At 46.2% G+C, this 16,966-nt stretch overlaps 5 protein-coding genes across 5 annotated transcripts; 3 read left to right on the top strand and 2 right to left on the bottom strand.

The window, feature by feature from the left end:
- Positions 1-5,327: 5,327 nt before the first annotated feature.
- COCCADRAFT_30951 (uncharacterized protein) lies at positions 5,328-5,998 on the top strand (the record flags this gene model as incomplete). Its single annotated transcript, XM_007719904.1, has 2 exons — positions 5,328-5,752; positions 5,968-5,998. The coding sequence occupies 2 exons, from the start codon at positions 5,328-5,330 to the stop codon at positions 5,996-5,998; spliced, it is 456 nt and encodes a 151-aa protein (XP_007718094.1).
- A 129-nt stretch (positions 5,999-6,127) lies between these two features.
- COCCADRAFT_41710 (uncharacterized protein) lies at positions 6,128-7,610 on the top strand (the record flags this gene model as incomplete). Its single annotated transcript, XM_007719903.1, has 3 exons — positions 6,128-6,337; positions 6,389-6,425; positions 6,499-7,610. 3 exons carry the CDS (start codon positions 6,128-6,130, stop codon positions 7,608-7,610), a joined length of 1,359 nt encoding a protein of 452 aa, XP_007718093.1.
- Positions 7,611-8,149: 539 nt separating this feature from the next.
- Positions 8,150-8,851, bottom strand: COCCADRAFT_30949 (uncharacterized protein; the record flags this gene model as incomplete). The annotated part of the gene is made up of 2 exons (XM_007719902.1): positions 8,150-8,551; positions 8,651-8,851. The coding sequence occupies 2 exons, from the start codon at positions 8,849-8,851 to the stop codon at positions 8,150-8,152; spliced, it is 603 nt and encodes a 200-aa protein (XP_007718092.1).
- Positions 8,852-13,305: 4,454 nt separating this feature from the next.
- Positions 13,306-13,635, bottom strand: COCCADRAFT_9844 (uncharacterized protein; the record flags this gene model as incomplete). Its single annotated transcript, XM_007719901.1, has 2 exons — positions 13,306-13,391; positions 13,473-13,635. The coding sequence occupies 2 exons, from the start codon at positions 13,633-13,635 to the stop codon at positions 13,306-13,308; spliced, it is 249 nt and encodes an 82-aa protein (XP_007718091.1).
- A 1,704-nt stretch (positions 13,636-15,339) lies between these two features.
- On the top strand, positions 15,340-16,710 carry COCCADRAFT_41709 (uncharacterized protein; the record flags this gene model as incomplete). Its single annotated transcript, XM_007719900.1, has 8 exons — positions 15,340-15,452; positions 15,509-15,526; positions 15,591-15,674; positions 15,734-15,871; positions 15,935-15,991; positions 16,042-16,207; positions 16,283-16,345; positions 16,408-16,710. 8 exons carry the CDS (start codon positions 15,340-15,342, stop codon positions 16,708-16,710), a joined length of 942 nt encoding a protein of 313 aa, XP_007718090.1.
- Between the last annotated feature and the right edge of the window lie 256 nt (positions 16,711-16,966).

Here is a 16,966-nt window from a genome sequence, read left to right as displayed (position 1 = left end):
TTGAGTTGGTTCAGGGTAACGTTGTTGAATTGGGTCAGGGATCGGTATCGTCCCAACATAGATTAGAGATTGATGGATTAGTTCTATNAGAGATCAGCTAAGTAGCTTAGATCTCCAACAAGGTATTCCACTTGCTCCGGCGTGAGTGACTGAAACAGCGAATTGGAGAGTAACACTAATATGAATGTTCTCTTGGTCCGTGTGTATTACCTAAGAACTAAGAGACTTTTCCCTGCTTTCCGCTACTTCGGCCAAGCTACTAACTTTACCTAAACCATCTTGCCCCCTGCTAGAGCCATTGCAAAGAACCGAACACTTTAAAGAAGAGACGTTGGTAGAATTGGCTACGGAACTGCTGGAGAGCTAGAGCTATAAGCTAGCTCTAGTTAGGAGTTGTCCCAAAGGCGTGCAGCCCGTCACCATCGCTATCGAATATCAAAAACAATAGCGATAGGACCGAGGGGTTGAAATACTTTTCACAACCTGCTCTGTTCTCCGTTTTCCGTTTGCGTTTTCGATTGAGAGCTTTCACAGGGGACGGCTGGCTAGCGTCACAGCTAGTAGGCGTATCTACAAAAGTTGGGACAGAAAATAGATAGGCTTAGATAGAGCTCCATTTTGTGGTACGCATGCGATCACGGCCTATATCTTGAACCTAGAGGTGTTCTCCTTATCGATAATGTCGAAATCATGATAAAGAAGACATTAGTAGATCTTAAAGACTCGCTACGATGCAAGGGCACTAAAGGAGACTTCATTGCCCTTGCCCTTGTCTGGATTTACTACTTGTGATATTTCTATGAGAATCAATACTTGCGGTGGGGCAGCCAAGATCAGCACAGCGATCTCCAAGATTCTTGGAACCGACATAGCAACCACCAGTGACATACTTCCGTGGTAGTGAGTGAGATCTGGAGAATGGCCCATGTTGGATACGGATAAAATGATGGTCAAGACCAGTGATGCCACGCCGCACGTCTTGCGCATGCTCTCACCTTCGTCCCGTTTAGATACATGATAGAGTTACTGTGGTATCCATCTCTGCCATTGTGTCGAGACACAATATTACCGAAAAAGGCCGCACCCGTTGCTTCTGCTCCTGCGCCAGTACGTGCACTTGGCCGTGGGGGTGTGCAAGACTCGGTTGTCATAGCAGGAGTACTTAACCGCGGCAAATATGAACCGTCGATCGCGAGATTCACTGCGACACACATGTAAATATGCGACAGATCATCCAAACTCTCGAAGCCCATTTGCGCATGCTAGTCCAGGGACAAAACGATGCACTCATCATCGACCTGCTGCAGCACAACGCCGAGTCGGAGCGACAGAGCAACGGCCTCGAACGTCGCTACGATACAATCGCCGAGACTAAGTAAGTATCGGCTTGAGTCCTGAGGCGAGCTGCTTGCTCGAGGCTTGTCAGGCCGAGGACTCCTGGCTACCCACAATAACATCATCCTCGCACTAAAATCTCAATGAGCCCTGAACAGCCTGCAGAAGTCCAATGGGTTTCTAGAAAGTCCATCCGGCTGCAGGAGCCTTTGACAATAGTGTATTCTGGCTTTTCCTCGTGCTTACTACGCAACCTTTCCTCTTTGAACGGTGGATTGGACATGTTGAAGCGGCTTCATCTAGTGACATTCGATATAATCGGGGGATTCGGCTTCGGGTAAATCCTCTCGCTCTCTGGAGAGGTGCGATTTAGGCAATTCCTTTCGCAACTTGTTCTTCTTTATCAAAGCTGAGGCCTCCATTCGAGTCACGCACAGCTACACCCTTCCTAAGCGTAGACTATATGTCGTGAAACGAGGCAATGCCAGTATGTGATGCTTACTGCACCATATACTAGCTCGTGCGTGTCAATGATGACTGGACTAGGAACTGAGACAGTCTGCCTTGATTTTGAGTTGTGACTACAGTTGCGGTTTTCGACATCAGACGCTGATCGGTACGTGGTCACAATACAGTTTCCAGTGGTCATGATCTCGAAGATGAAACTGAATTGTTTCTTACTTACGAATCTAAAGTTATTTGTAGATACCATCGAGCAAATTATCCTCAGGTACATAATAGGAAGCCCCAGCTAGCAAATAATCCCGCTCTTGACCCAAGATTACAATATGGCTCTCAGCGCATAGTACTTCTCTCCAAATCGCAGTAACATGTGGAAAGCAAAATAGCAAATAGGTCATTGTGTTCTCTTAGAGACAATCTATTTGTTTTTAGGACTCCGCATATGATACGATCGTCATAGTGGTCAGGCTTTCGGTTGATCGATTGAGCTCTTACGGTATAGACTCTGGAAAAGATCCAACATCGTTCTTTTGATGCTTTCCTGTTACCTTTCAAGGTCTTTACTAGATCTGCTTCGCTTATTCGTGCTGTTTGCGTTTTCAGTGCTGCGCATCCTCAGTTTGCGCGGACTACCTGCACATACGATTACACTTTAACTTCCTGTCAGCGGCTTCTGCTTTCAGAGCGTGCTTCCCTCGTGCCTCTTTTCACTCCTTGTATTACATTCCTTGGATATCGTGACTCTCATCTCGTTATCAAAAGCTACGGTCGCTCCGCTAGACTCGGCGCTTACCTTGTATGGTAGTGCTGGAAATTTAGTGACCCGGCTTGCACGCCTTCAAGGAACACGTGTAGCGCAAGCTACTCCACAACATAGAGTCGCTAAATGTTACGGGGATAATTCTATTTGTATTAGTGGGTAGCTATAGGCCAACTAATCAAAATATTCTTCCATTATCAACCTTAGAAAGCGCTTAACGTGTGGTAGGTGGGCATCTCGAATATCTACGTACACTATTTCTTTGTTGGACAACTCCTTCTTACTTAGGTTCAATATAGGATGGTGTGCTTCATCTCGTTTAATCGTACAGGGTAGACAATCCGCCAAATAATTTCCTGCCGCTGCATCCTTTGGTTGTCATCATGATCATTGCCTTGACCCGATGTACGCTAGTGCGCACCCATGATTCCGGATGATATAGCTAGGATCTCAGGTTATATGCTCGCGACATAGCTGCAAGGCGATCTATTAGTGTGCAGCCTTGACGACCTCGCGGAGTGACTGCGATAGAACCGCACCATGAATTGCAACACCAAGTCTGTCCTATCACTCTATGTTTTCATACAGAGCTGCATCCTTGTGCGCGCATAATAACTCTATAATACACTGCGAATAAAAAGGTCATCTTCATCAAAAACGCTACTTGCAGGTTGGCCAGCAACTGGCAATAATACGATGGGCAAAATATTACACGGAAGTTTCAAAATTGATCGCTAGCAGGAAGTAGAGAATGCATTGAATCTGAAAATTCGATTGCCCGATCGCAAGTCCTACGATCACGAGACATGTGCGGTATCAGGGCTGTGCTGCACTTTAGAGAGGTGAGCATGCCTGTGCGTCGTCCATAGTCTAGTCGACCCCATATCTTCCCTTCTAAAAAGACCTAGCAGCTTATCGTCACCTTGAAAGATCAAGCGAGCTGTAATGTGCACGCAAGCAGGGTCAGCCCAGAGTACGGGAGGATACCAGCTTTTTACCTGCAAGGCTTGAAAAGTAGAAAGGCGGATCATTTATGGCGATTCAGACTAACTTCAACGATACCTTTCTCGGCGGGTTCTGCTGCTACTGAGAGGCATCTCTCAAATATACGGGAAGGGTGCTTCAGAGTGGACGAATAACGGGGAAAAGTTGCGGGGTACCGCATGCCGGGTGGGCTTGGTGAAACTCAATGAAGCGCTGATAACTCTAAAGGCGTCGTTCTCGGTAAGAACCTCCACGTGCGACCTTCCCTCGGCGCCGGCCGTGCACGTACGCCACATGCAGGAAGCCGATGACATGCCGTTGAATGGCTGCCAGGATACATAACAGGATATCAGGAGGCGGTTGTGAAAGTGTGGGAAGGGTTTTCAATATGTGGAGTTGGGGAAAGTGGAGCTGGCTCCGATGGTTCACTAATGAAACGCGGAGAGTTTTGAACGTACATATTTGAGCAGTAATTTCTACAGTGGCAAGGTGGCAAGATCCGCCCAGCATTGCAAATGTTGAGGATCGCCAGCATAGAACCATGGCTACGCATGACAAGCGTCCGGAAGAGGAAATCCGGGAAATTTCAAGGCATCCCGCAAGACGATGGCTCTAGTGGCGGAAGAGGCTGAGGATCGGATGTTGAACAGTACGTGCCTTGGAACGAGCCCTTTCCTACAAGCACAATCAGAAAGTCCCCCGAGTACGGCTGTTCATAAACAGTGGGCCTAAATATCCAGTTTTCCTTGGTTGAACGAGGTTGGTGACAAAGATTGTCGTGGCGTGAAACACAACTTTGATAACGATATCTCTGCCTAGCATCAAGTACGAAGGGTCCGGCGCCTCTTTGTGTGGCGTCTGTTGAATACCTGATTCATTTGGGTGCTGATTGGTGCTAATTGGCGCTGGTTGATGTTTGATTCCTGTTTTGTACCCGTGCGAAGGCCAGAAGGATCCACGAACGAGTCAGTTCCAAGCACTATCGAGAAAGTTGCCATTAGGACGCAAAGGCCTCGGTAAGTCTGGGAATAAATGTGGCAAACTGAGGGCCTGTTCACTTCTCCATTTCCGTTGTGTTCTCGTGCTGGGTTTAGCGCTTCAACAAGGGAGGGCTGGCTAGCGTTGCAACTAGGCCATCTAGATTGGGAACGAAACGGAGGGGGTGTTCAGTTACTGGAGCTCCGTTTTATGGTCACGTCGGATCACGTAACGGGCTACTCTAACAGAACGGGCAGCAAAATAGAGCTTTCGGCTACCGCTAGAGCTTTGGAGGACTAGGAAGAAGAAATGGCGCTCCATTTCGTTTAATATAAAAAGCAGAATATATAGAGCAAAGTAGCACTGGATGGGGAGTTTTTTATTACGGGCGTAGGGCTAATATAATCTAGCGTCGTTTTAGGGTCGCGAGACCCTCATTTTTCGAATACGACACCGTTGCAGCTTGTTTTTCTCAGAGGGAATTGAGATAGTTACTAGAATAGGGTTAGTCGCCGGAAAACGGAAATGGAGGTGAACAGACCCTGAAGCGGTAAACTGCGAGCGGTCGTGTTGGCAACGGTTGCGTGCACGCTAGCTTACCGCATCGACTTTTGGGGCTGGGTTTGCCCCCACCTGTCCTGTCATCACGTCCCTCTTCCCGCCCTGTCGCCCTGTCACAATGACAGCGTGACATGTAAAAGCACACTCTCTCAGCTCGGCTAAGTGGCACTAGGATCGTGGCGGCCTGAAACTACTGAACGCCTGATGTATGTTCCGATGGCAGGGCGTGTGGGAGCAATCGTCAACCATGGCAAAAACCGGGTCGTCTTGGAAGTCACCAGCATGGGCTGGGTCGCATTGCAGCGGCGACAAAACGGGTCATGAGGTGGAGGAGGAGTTTGATTCCCAACAAGTTGCGCAGTGCCCGAGGGTGTCGGGGAAGAGGGAGAAGGGAAGGATATGGATGAGCAGCACACGGGCCTCGCACGTGGTAACGGGCACTAAGATGACGCCAGTGGCCGAACGTTGGCCCGAGCCAGACTTTTGCTCATTCCCGCGTGAGCAGTGCCTGGTTACTGGTTCCACTCATGATTGCGCGGTCAAATCACCCAATAGTTACAAAGGATGCGTGCGGCTTCGCGGCACGCTAGTCGGAAACATAGCGCTCGGACTCCTATTTGAAAAAAGTAAATGCACCGTGCCGGACGTTTATGGCATGCCTATGTCGGATTGGTACGTACCCTGTTGTCGATTCATGCACACGTTCTGCGCAAGCCCCCAGCTGCATTGAACCATGATCGACGAGTATGCCCCGCCTCTCTCATTACCGTCTGTGAACACGAAATGAAGGACGGGATGACCAAGACTGCTGTACGCGTACTGGCGTCACCGGAGAGCGAGTCGTTGAAAAGTATGCTTACATGCTTCCGCTGAGCGGTTGTGTCCAGTGGTGGCCTTGCAACTCTCATCACACGCTAGTTTTGCTGAAATAAACGAATATAAGCACTTAAAACATATATCGACTGTGCATAACAGTTCAGTGCTCCAGCCCACTATCTAAATGCTGGCTACGCTCCCAATTTGTTCACCTAGTTGACGTTCATCGATATGCCTGGTGGCACGAACCCCCCGTTGAGTGTTATAGCTTCGTGGCCGCCTCCCAACTATGTTAATCCAGAAGGACGAGGAAGAGTGACGTCCAACATCGCTTTCGTCCTAACGCCTATTACCTTTTTTACCGTATTCTCAAGACTGTGGGTTCGATTCTATATGCAGCGCAATGCTGGCTGGGATGACTGGCTCATGGTTGTTGCTCTTGTAAATTACCTTTCATTCCAGGACATTGTTCATTCACTTACTGTCTCACAGCCAATCGTCATGACTTTGGCTATTCTTATCCCATGGAGTAAGATTTTGACCCATCTTCCCTCCGGTTCACAGCTGACTCCTCATAGCTGCAGACAAATATCACAGCGGAGTGCACATATGGGATGTCGATCTCACCTTGTTTGAGGTTCAAAGAAAACTCATCTTGGCCATAGAGATCCTATTTGTCCTCGGCACAGGGCTTGTCAAAGTTTCTATCCTTCTCTTCTTCCGTCGCCTAGGTTCGCGCGGCACATCCAAAGCCTTTAGAATCACCACCTGGGTTGCAATTGGGTTCCAAGTCGCGTCCACAGTTACTTTCTTCATAAGTCCGCTTGTTGGATGCAAGCCCATCTCGGCTTACTGGGAGCAGTCGAACGTCATAAACATAGCGCTAGGAAAGAAATTCAACTGCAATGAGGAGGGCGCTGCCATGGCAGCCGCTGGCGTCATATCCACGGTGCAAGACGTAATCTGTGCTCTACTCCCCAACTTTATCTACTGGAAAGCTAAAATCCCAATTCGACAAAAAGTAGCACTGATGGCGATATTTGCTACTGCTTATGGAGCAGCTGTGTTTGGGGCTTTGCGAACATATGCCACCTACGTTCTTTTCTATGAAACGTACGATATCTCCTGGCAACTCTGGGAAATTTGGAACTGGACCCTCCTGGAGCTTCATATCGGTGTAATTTGCGCAAATGCGCCTGCTCTCAAGGTCTTCGTGAAGCGGTACCTCAACGTCAAATCTTTAGTCTCCAAGGGCCACGGCTCTTCGCAAGCGAAATCATCACAAGCGAAATCGTCGCAAGCAAAATCATCCCAAGCAAAGTCATCGCAGACGGCGAGCCAAGCGAACAGCACCCCCTCGGGAAAATCCAGAGCAAAGCTAGCCATATGGAAAAATTCTTTCGCGAACCACGGATATTATTCACAACCAACGCAACTATCTGTTCATGACCAAAGTGGTGTGCAGACTGGCGAAGAGTCGGATCAACATACGTCGCGTAATCCCAAAACCTCTAGGGATTCAAATTCAAGTCACGAACACTATGCGAATGATGATGTTGAGATGGGAATACTCAACAATGCCGCATCCTACCCGAGCCAGCCTCCGGAGGCACATAGGGGGAGTCGCGGTTTGGTATCTTTATATATGTACGATAGTGAGTTAGAGGATGAAAGCATGAGCCGAGGATTTCGACACATGAGAATTGAGGTATAAAATCTTACATTAAGACTGAAAACGAATAATGAAGTTATATGACATCTTGTACTATCGAATAGCGCGGTATTGAGTGGTATCTACGATTTTGTGAGGGCTGACCAGTATGACCAAATATCGCATCTTGTCCCACTGGCGTTGGTAATGATACAAGCGCACAGGAGTGTGGTAGACTAGAGCGCTGGGGTGGAAGTCGTACTCACAAGGAAGCCTTGAGACGAAATCTCATGTCGCCAGCCTTTTGACGACTGGGCATGCCAGCAATAGGACCAGTCGATGCTTTGAGCCTGGCCAATTTTGTGGTAATCATTATCATATTAGTACTCTCGTCGGCAGCTCCCACGTTCCCCCAAAGCTATGTACGTAGGAGATAGCTACAATCCCCTCTACTCGCTGATAACAAGCTCTCAGTCCTTCAATGCTACCTCCCTTAAACCCCCGATCTCAAATACTAATACCAGCCTACAAACTACTGCGGACGCCACGTAAAGGCATAGTACAGAGTTCAGTACGTCCCATACGCTCACCAATTGTAGTGATTAGAAGATAATGATGCCAAACATTAGATAGATAAATCCGCCACATCCAGCCAGCACGTTGGCAACGACCTCCAGAGGTGGTACTGCATTGTTCCCGTCATATTGACCCAACGATTGTTCGGCGCAAAGCGTGAATTCTTTTCCCAATAGTCCTATGATTTTGCGAAAACCTTTCGTGGCGTTCCAATTTCTGATTCCCTTATTCGCACTCTCTTGCCGTGAATGTGCACTGCTTCTCGCGTACGCAAAACTAAATGCCGCAACAAGATGGACTACGCCAGCGAGTGAAGTCCAGAGTAGAGGACCAAAAGTGGTTGTGCATCCCCAGCTCAGAATACTGTTACGACCAAGTTCCAAGCTTGTCCATACGATGTTGAAAACTGCACCTGCTACCAGCACATACTGTAGCACAGTCAGCAATCCTATAGCCTATTTGGAGTGCTTTGGGATGTGAATGCGGAGCAGAGTGCCGCGCGCGTCATTTTCCATGCCCTTCAGTACACGAGTTGGGTCATTATACTCAATTAATTTTGTTGGCCAGATTGATGGTGCGCCCAATGCGATTAGGAAACTCAGTGCTGGCCGATGGGCTGAAAGCAGCGCCATCTCAGCGATACTCGGTGCAATTGTTGACAGTAATGTTGGCATGAGGCCTAACACGACAGTTGCAGAAATGAAGTTCGCTAGTACGTCCGATGGCATGTTGTCCAGGATACATTTTTCATGTTCATAGCAGATCGACAGGAGCTGTTTGGCTACCAGTGAAGAAGGCAGGGCTGATTAGGTAATGTTGTAGTCTGTAAGGGTCGTGACGCATGTCACTCTTGATGCTTCGGCCAAGTGTGTAGCATACTTGTGGAAGAACGAACTGTATTGTGGAAACCAGAGTCGTGGGAAGAAATTGGATGCATGATAGCTAGAGCTGTACTGTTCGGCAGTGATGGGGAAGGCAAACAGATGACATATGAGGAGTAGGGGAAACTTCGAAAGCGTTGTGATAAGAAGCTTAGACTGACGGCGAATTCGACATTTGATGCGCACGTATATACTTATAAAAAGATCTATTTCGGCCCCCACAATTCAACTATCGCTTTTTGTGCTAATCACTAGCTCTAAGGCGCACTTGTAACGTGCTGGGAGTTTGCATGCGCGCGAGCGGTTTCAAATACCTCAAAATGTACGTTTGAAACATCACTTATTTTTTGACCGCTAATTCTCTCGAACGTTTTGCATTGTCGTATTGCCTTTTATATGTTTCTTAGTCTTTAAAAAACTAATGTCACTAAGAGAGATGCCATACATCACTCTCAGTCATGTATGCTTAACCGACTGCTTCGCGTGGTCGAGCTTCTGTTGTGACTCGATAAGCAAGGATTTTGTGATCCATCCACCCATTGGATTTTGTACGACTATAAAACATAATGAATTCTCGGGAAATCGCCGATGGCAATAACGCTGTGCCATTGATTTCTCTAGGGCTGAGTGAACGGGAAGCTTTGCGTTACGTGGTCTGGTAGCTATGTTTCAGCCTTGTGTGTTGTTCACTACCTTCATCCGCTCATTGGGCGTGTGGTCAATATCGGGCGCTTAGAGATATAATATTTGGCGCTACCGCTAACTTGATAAGGCGGTCTTCATAGGTCTGCTCCCCCAATAGTAAAGCTAATTGGCGCGAGATCGCCGCCTACGAGTTTGTCCGACGGCAGGCCGAAAGTGACATCTCTTGGATCTTCAAAGCAGTGTTTTAACATTGGAGGGGACTTACTGACCACGGCCGCCAGCTCTTACTTGATCACCATGATATGGTGGAGAACGCGCGTGCAGTCGCCAAATGTTTTACACAACGCCATGCCGCTGCGTTTCTCTACAGTTGGCACTCTTGCGGTAGTCTTTTGCTGTAGGTCAAACGATCCCACCTGCAGACAGCGCCAACACCTTGGCGGCAACACAGCTCTTTACTTCTGCATCTTAAATTGGTGGGTTCACGAAAGGCTGTCGGAGAAAATTGGCACAGACAAGGGCAAGTGAGCCAAGTATTGCTTCTATTTTAAGCTAGCTGTAGTAGCTGGACCTTTCTTTTACCCCACCCACTGATCGGTGAACAAAATGCAGATTTCTTTATCAATCCGAAGAAGGCTGAGGATCCTCGAATTAATGACCTAAATATAAATATCGATAGTGTGAACCCCGATTACACCCTACTAGTATATATTCTGCCTACTTTCAGCTCTCACTACTTTGTAAGTCTATAGTTTCAGTCGACGATTTGTTAGAACCATTAGCTCTATACCAGGCGACATGGGTGCTAAGAAGAAGATGCGCAAGTATACGATCTGTAATGAATTAGCAGTAAATCAACTTGACTATAGGTATTCAGAGATCGAAGGCTACCCATACTATATTACTGAACTAAGTGAATAAACTTCGAAAGCCGTTCAATAACTATTTCTAGATGTGAAATAATATGCTCAAAGTAGAACAGTGCTAGCAATTAAAGAAATGGAACTTGTTCTTCTCGTCACTGCTAGTTGATGTAGTTGGCGGAGTAGGGACCCTCTGCAACATGTTTGACATTTTGCAGTGGTTTCAATTATTGCTTAACACGATTGAATCATGCCTAAAAAGCGAAGATCCAACCCACAGCTCCGAACATTACTCTCATTCGACTTCGATCGTCGATCCGCTAGCACGACTAAATGGTCCCTCTATTGATACTTGTTACATTTTTTCAAGTTGAACTTCATTACGAAAAAGACGTAATAACCATGCGACCCTCTCGGATTTTATCACTCTACATCAAATCGACCAATTTTAGATACTGGACAATGCCATACTGTGTGCACTTGGGATGGATATTATGCTTGTAGGAAAAATCGATACAGCGTTTCATTTCGTCTGCTCACCCGGCAGATGCACCAACAATCTGGATAAGTCCACATGATACTGGAACTAATGGTATCGGTAGATCGTTTGGAGTAGTCTAGACGTTGGAGAAATGTCAGCTAAAAGTCGGGAATGCAAGTTCAAGGCTTAAGCCTGATTGCGTGCTTACCACCCCAACAACCATCAGTTTTCCACCAATGCGAATGATTGATAATCCAGACTCGTAAGCTTTGACACTACCACTGAGAATTGCCGCGACTGAGAATTGCCGCGGCATGGACCCCGCCTCTATTAACTTTCCGGATGTGGGTCACGAAATTAGGGTCTAGCGGATCCATGATCTTGGATGTTCCCGTTGAGCTTGTCCAATATCTATACCCGCAAATTTAAGACCAATTGCTACTACATATTGAACGGCTACGATAGTAAAGCTATTCTTAGCGAAGATCATAGACATCTCTTACCTAGACGTCTAAGACCACCAATGCTAACTACTGCGATCCACTAGCTAGGTGATAAGCTAGCTTTATCGATAGCATAGAGGGAAGTTAAAACAGCGCAGAATAAAGGCGCCATAGTCTTAGGATCCGTCCTACCTAATAGCTTTATAGCCTAACTCTTCTTAACTAGATTATATTTAGCGATCAACCTATTACTATAGAAGCTCCATCAGGTTACTAATAGATAGGTAATAAGTAAAATACTATATACTTCGCAGCTACTATATACGTTTAGATATAGAAGAAACTAACGGTCTTATTCTTCTTAAAGTAAGAAACTTAACCTCTAACCTTAATAACCGCTCTATAGACTTTATACCATAGTATTAAGGACGATTAGCTACCTCTACCTATTAGCTTAATATATCCTTTAAAGAGTTCTAAATTAGAGTAATAAAGTCTAGTAGCTTAGACCTTAGCGAGCATCTACATAGGTCCAGGCTTCAGGATTAGTATATTTTCCACTGTCACATGGCCATCTGGGCCAGGCCCATGGAAACGGCCTGCTTTCATTATCTTTGGCAGCTGTGATTGTCAATTGTTTCCGGTTGATGTAGCTTCGAAACTCAGCAGAAGGTATTAAGTTCCCACCCTGGCAAACTTAGCTATCCGTGGCTAGTAAGATTACCGATTGTATGGCAAGTCACGCAAAGGTCAAGGCAATTGCCATCTTTATAGGTTTGCGCAAGCCAAGCCGCTCATCCCGCGCCTCCCGCATTGATATCGACCCTAATACACTGTATGCTTACACTCAACCGTGGTCAGAAAGTACTTAAATCACTTCCTGCAGTTCCGTGCCCGTCGTACTGTCTCCGATTCTTCTTCGAATCATACTGCTAGGAAATTGTGCTCGAAGCTTTGCAACGACTATCCCAGCAGTCATGTAGTCTGTCACCTTTTTCTCACTATGCGCTTTGCTTGCCACACACATTGATTACAAGTGCTGAAAACTGCATTGCTTTCAGAGACCATACAAAAAAATAGTCTTCCTCCGGCTGGGAACGCAATAAATCCGTAGACAGGGAGCAGCGACGAGTCCATGTGGAATGTGGGTCCGTAGCCGAGCAATACACAAGATGCTTCTAATCCACGTTTTTAACGCAGCTGACGCTGGCACTTTCGTTTTTAGTTTAGCGCAAGAGATAGGACTTGCGTAGAATGCAGGCGGCAGTAACCCTGCGGGCTTAGCACAAACTATAAAGAATATAATTAAGGCAGCTAGTTTTGAGCTAAAGATAGCTTAGGTAGAAGCCGATAATATAACTAGCATAATATTTAAACTCCGCAAAAAAGGTAAGGTCTTTATCAGCATAGAAGACAGGGAATCGTTAGTAGAATAGGAAGGGGGACTAATGTATATGTGCACAATACTACGTGGCACAGAAACCGCGCACGCATTAGAGAGCGGCACTGACATTGTTGTGTGTGGTCTCGTGGCGGGTGCATCAGAATGAGAACTACGGTTGCTGATGCGAATGCAGGTAGCATGTATGGAACCTAGACAACAATCTGAACAAAATAGCTACTTCACTGGTTGCCAAGAGTCTAAAAGAGTGCAGTACCTATGTAACTGGCGGTTGCAACGTCGGTTTCAAACAATATCGGGATAGTTGTGCTGACCTTAGCTGATCCATCGCAAGTATTAATTCTCTCGGAATATTGTGGTGACCCTGGAGGACGACAAGGACGGTGAGGACTGCGAAGTCTCCTTCAGCACCATTGCATCGCAGCTAGTTTGCGAGATTTAAGGTCCTCTTTAGGGCAATTCCGACATCATCGCCAAGATGGAAACACCTCCAGGTTCAGAAAGTAGGTCGTGATCGCGTGCGTATCGCTGATGGCCAAAAGCTTCCCAGTGCCTGTAAATACTAAGGTCAGCATACTTGTAAGAGGTGAATATTGAGCGGAATTCCGATAACCCATCCCAGGGCTTGATATACATGGAAAGGTCCGGATGGCTGAGGAGGTGAAGGCACAGAGGAACTGCTGCCATTTCAGCAACAGAGCGCTGCGCTCAGGAGCTTCGATCTTGGTGCGGTAAACAGCGATCGTAGGATGAATCAGGGCAGCGTATTGCAGCGTTCTTGGAAAACCCTTCGCCATAGTGGTGTTGACGGCTCAAATCCGATGTGTAATTGAAGATGGCTGCTGTTTGTACGCTAGTATAATCACAATGACTGACATGCTTCGAATTCTATAAGAATCCCGCATCTATATCTAGAGCTTCGTAAAGGACTGGTTCAATGTCGTTGCTAGCTCGTGTTAAAACAATAAAAAGACTCGCACCCAATCTTGATGATAAAACTAGAGTTGTAGTGGGATAGCGCTGGCGCAGCTGAGATTCTGCTAAATGCAGTACAGCTGACACCATGCTCTGCTGTTGAGACGATACTGTAGTGACTATTTACATCAGCAGAAAATTGTTGTTCAAGTGTTTCGATGGCCAGTAAATCCTTCCTTCCATGTCTTTTGTTAAGTAGAGGATGATTTTGAGAAGCCGCGCTTAGATGTGAATTTAGTTTCATCTCTAGTAAGCGCATTGCAAAACATGTATACTTCAAATGAATGCCTACCCCACACATCTGCATGCATTACTAATAGTACTCCTTGATATTTGACAGGACATCCTTATAAGCTAGCCCGCTCGATAGCTTAACACAGTATATGTAGTCGCCCCACCCGCATCCCTCATATAGAAGAAATACCTTTTAGACAAATATTTGCATTTGCGTTTAGCGTTTGTGTTGAGCTCCGTAGGACAACAAGGGGAGCGAGAAGTGTGTGCGCACCCAAGTGCTCTCTGATGCAGTGGAATGAGTAGCTTCTCCAGCTTGGCGATTAGATTTGGTATAGCTTGCGCTAATACTAAAAGTCATTAAACAGCCACCAAAAGCGCTAACAGAGCTGAAACTGAAACTGGCAGCCAAACAGGTTGGCATTACCACATAAAGATCGCATAGCCTTTCGAGGGGCTATTGAAGCAATAACAATGCGTAAAAGTCGTAAGAGAAGGTCCATACAGGCAAATGAGACCCAAATAGTTGACGAGGTAACTGACCCAAAAGCTGAAGAAAAGAGTTTTGGGTGTGAAAAAGGTGAGAAGCCGGCAAAGGGGACACGCGCAGGGCGGTTTGCGGCCAGATAGTGCATAACTCCTAGTATGTCTCTCAGCAAGCTGTGCAGCCGGTTCAGGTGATGTAGCCACCCCCTTCACATGGAAAGTGATACACTTCTTGTCACGCTAGCACAGATCCGGAGGAAAAACAAACTCCACAAAGCAGGATAGCGACGAGAAGTGTATCACTCCTCGTGTGAAGGAGGTGCAGCAAAGGCACGATGCACGCCAAGCGAGGGGAACATGACCCAATAATGTAGTGTTGTGAAAAAGCAAGCTACTCATGAAGTCGATTGGTAAATCTGCGGGGTGACATCGCCGCAATTACTGATTGGCCAATTAATTAAAAATAGGCCCTAGAAGTGCATTGGATAAGGATATAACAGGTCGAGCAGCCGGGATCGTACCAAACCTTCTCTTCACCGATTAGAGCAGTTCTCGTCACACATGGTTTCCGCGGACCTGGTTGAAAGGGCCTTTAGTACGCTAACGGCTAGCTTAACCAATTATTCTTCTGATAAGTTGGCCGGGTATAGGGGTAGCTGTGCTACAATTCCTTTTTCTTCAGCCGCTTCCGTGGCTCGACTTAGTCAGTTCCGGGGAGACTTGATTTCTTACGCCATTAACTCGCTGGTGTACATAAAACATCACTACCAGGTCTTCTCAATTCAAATCGCAATCACAAAATAAACATGTCCACCACTACCAGTACTCATGTCGTAGCTCCATGGGGCTATGATTTGCTGCCTTCTCAGAAAGATGTCCGAGCGCAATGGAAATTCCAAATCTTCGGTTCGATAGTTTTGTGCGTATTTCTTTATTTGGTAGATGCCACGCAAGATACTAACATATTTTGTTCAGAGGCGGATATTATTGGGAGTAAGTCTTTTATATTAGCATGTATCTTCTGAATTGAAACGCATAATTCTAATCTAAGTTCTAGTACAATCATATCTCTTCCAAGAGATTTTCAATTCATCTTTCAGCGACGGTTCAACTATGCCACAGTTCTTTTCATTGTTAACAGGTAATATGATATTACGTTCTTCGTTTCCGGCCGTTGCAGAATATATACTGACTCAACAGGGTCTGCTGCATCATCACACTGACAAACTTCTGGATTTTTGCAGTTTATTCTGGCAGCCAGTGTTTACTCGTGTATAAAATTGCAGGCATCCTAGAACCAGTCACTATATTCACATCACAAGCTTTGTTGCTAATCAGGCACGTACTTCTATCTGAGAATCATGTTAATGTCCATGTGGTAAATTCCTAACATGCTTATAGAGTTCACGTTCTCTACCGAGATAATTGGTATCTCCTGATTTTCATGGTTCTGTTCTTGTGAGATTCGCTCCTTCTTGTGGAAGTCAAGCTTTTTAATTCAACATCAGATTCGCCGGTCCAATATTGGCTCTCGTAGAGGCTTTTAGAACAACTGCATCAAATCTTCCAGGAAGCGTTGGTTGCATATTCGGCCCATCTTCACCTTATATATATTTGGTGTTTCTATTGCAAGCCTCATTCGACTGTTTATGTTTCATCCTTTGCATGTATAAGGTGAGCTATCCGAAGAAATCGTCTCCCCTTGAAAATCACTATAAGTTGGCATTGTGCATGGCTAATCTATCGTAGCTCTCCAGAGTGGGACAGGGAGGTGGATTCATGAGGATTGGAAAAGAAATGGTAAATGGTGGTGTAAGTGGGATGATTCTTATGAACGCCACTTCCTGACGGCCTTATCTAACTTGATCACTCAGCTGGTTTACTATATTCCCAATGTCGTCATACAAATTGCAACAATCATTTTGACCTCACAAAAGGGTATCGAAGATCAGTTCATTTTGCCACCCGCGGCAGATGGGATTGCTTCAGCTCAGGCTCTTAGAATTACACGCAACCTGTGGAGAAGCGGTCAAAAACAGACATATCAGATGGAAGACCCAATGAGCTTAACTGCCATATGTTCCAAAGAAGGAACTCTCCCTGGTGATGGCAAGGTAGACGTTTATCCGGTATCTATGCCAAAAGGTGATGATCCCCGCAGGGTAGAGATGACGTGATTGATATGACGCCAGGAGATGGGAATCGTTAAAGTAAATCGTATTGTATATGGATGGCTATGTAGCTTAAGAGTCACGGTCTCTTTTGAATACAATCTCTTGTATAATAACTATTCACTTTCTAGCTAGGCTACGAGCCTCACCTGTATTTAGATGACCCCCTCCCCTACCTACACCAAATTGATAGCACTACGTAGTTACCTGTAGGCCTAGCCTACACGTCTTATATAGCCCACCGGCTGACACAGGACGTTAA

The sequence above is a fragment of the Bipolaris zeicola genome (assembly GCF_000523435.1).
Source record: "Bipolaris zeicola 26-R-13 unplaced genomic scaffold scaffold_365, whole genome shotgun sequence".
NCBI classification, from domain to species: Eukaryota; Fungi; Ascomycota; class Dothideomycetes; order Pleosporales; family Pleosporaceae; genus Bipolaris; species Bipolaris zeicola.
The sequence above is the reverse complement of the archived record's forward strand: the minus strand, read 5'-3'. Positions and strand labels throughout refer to the sequence as shown.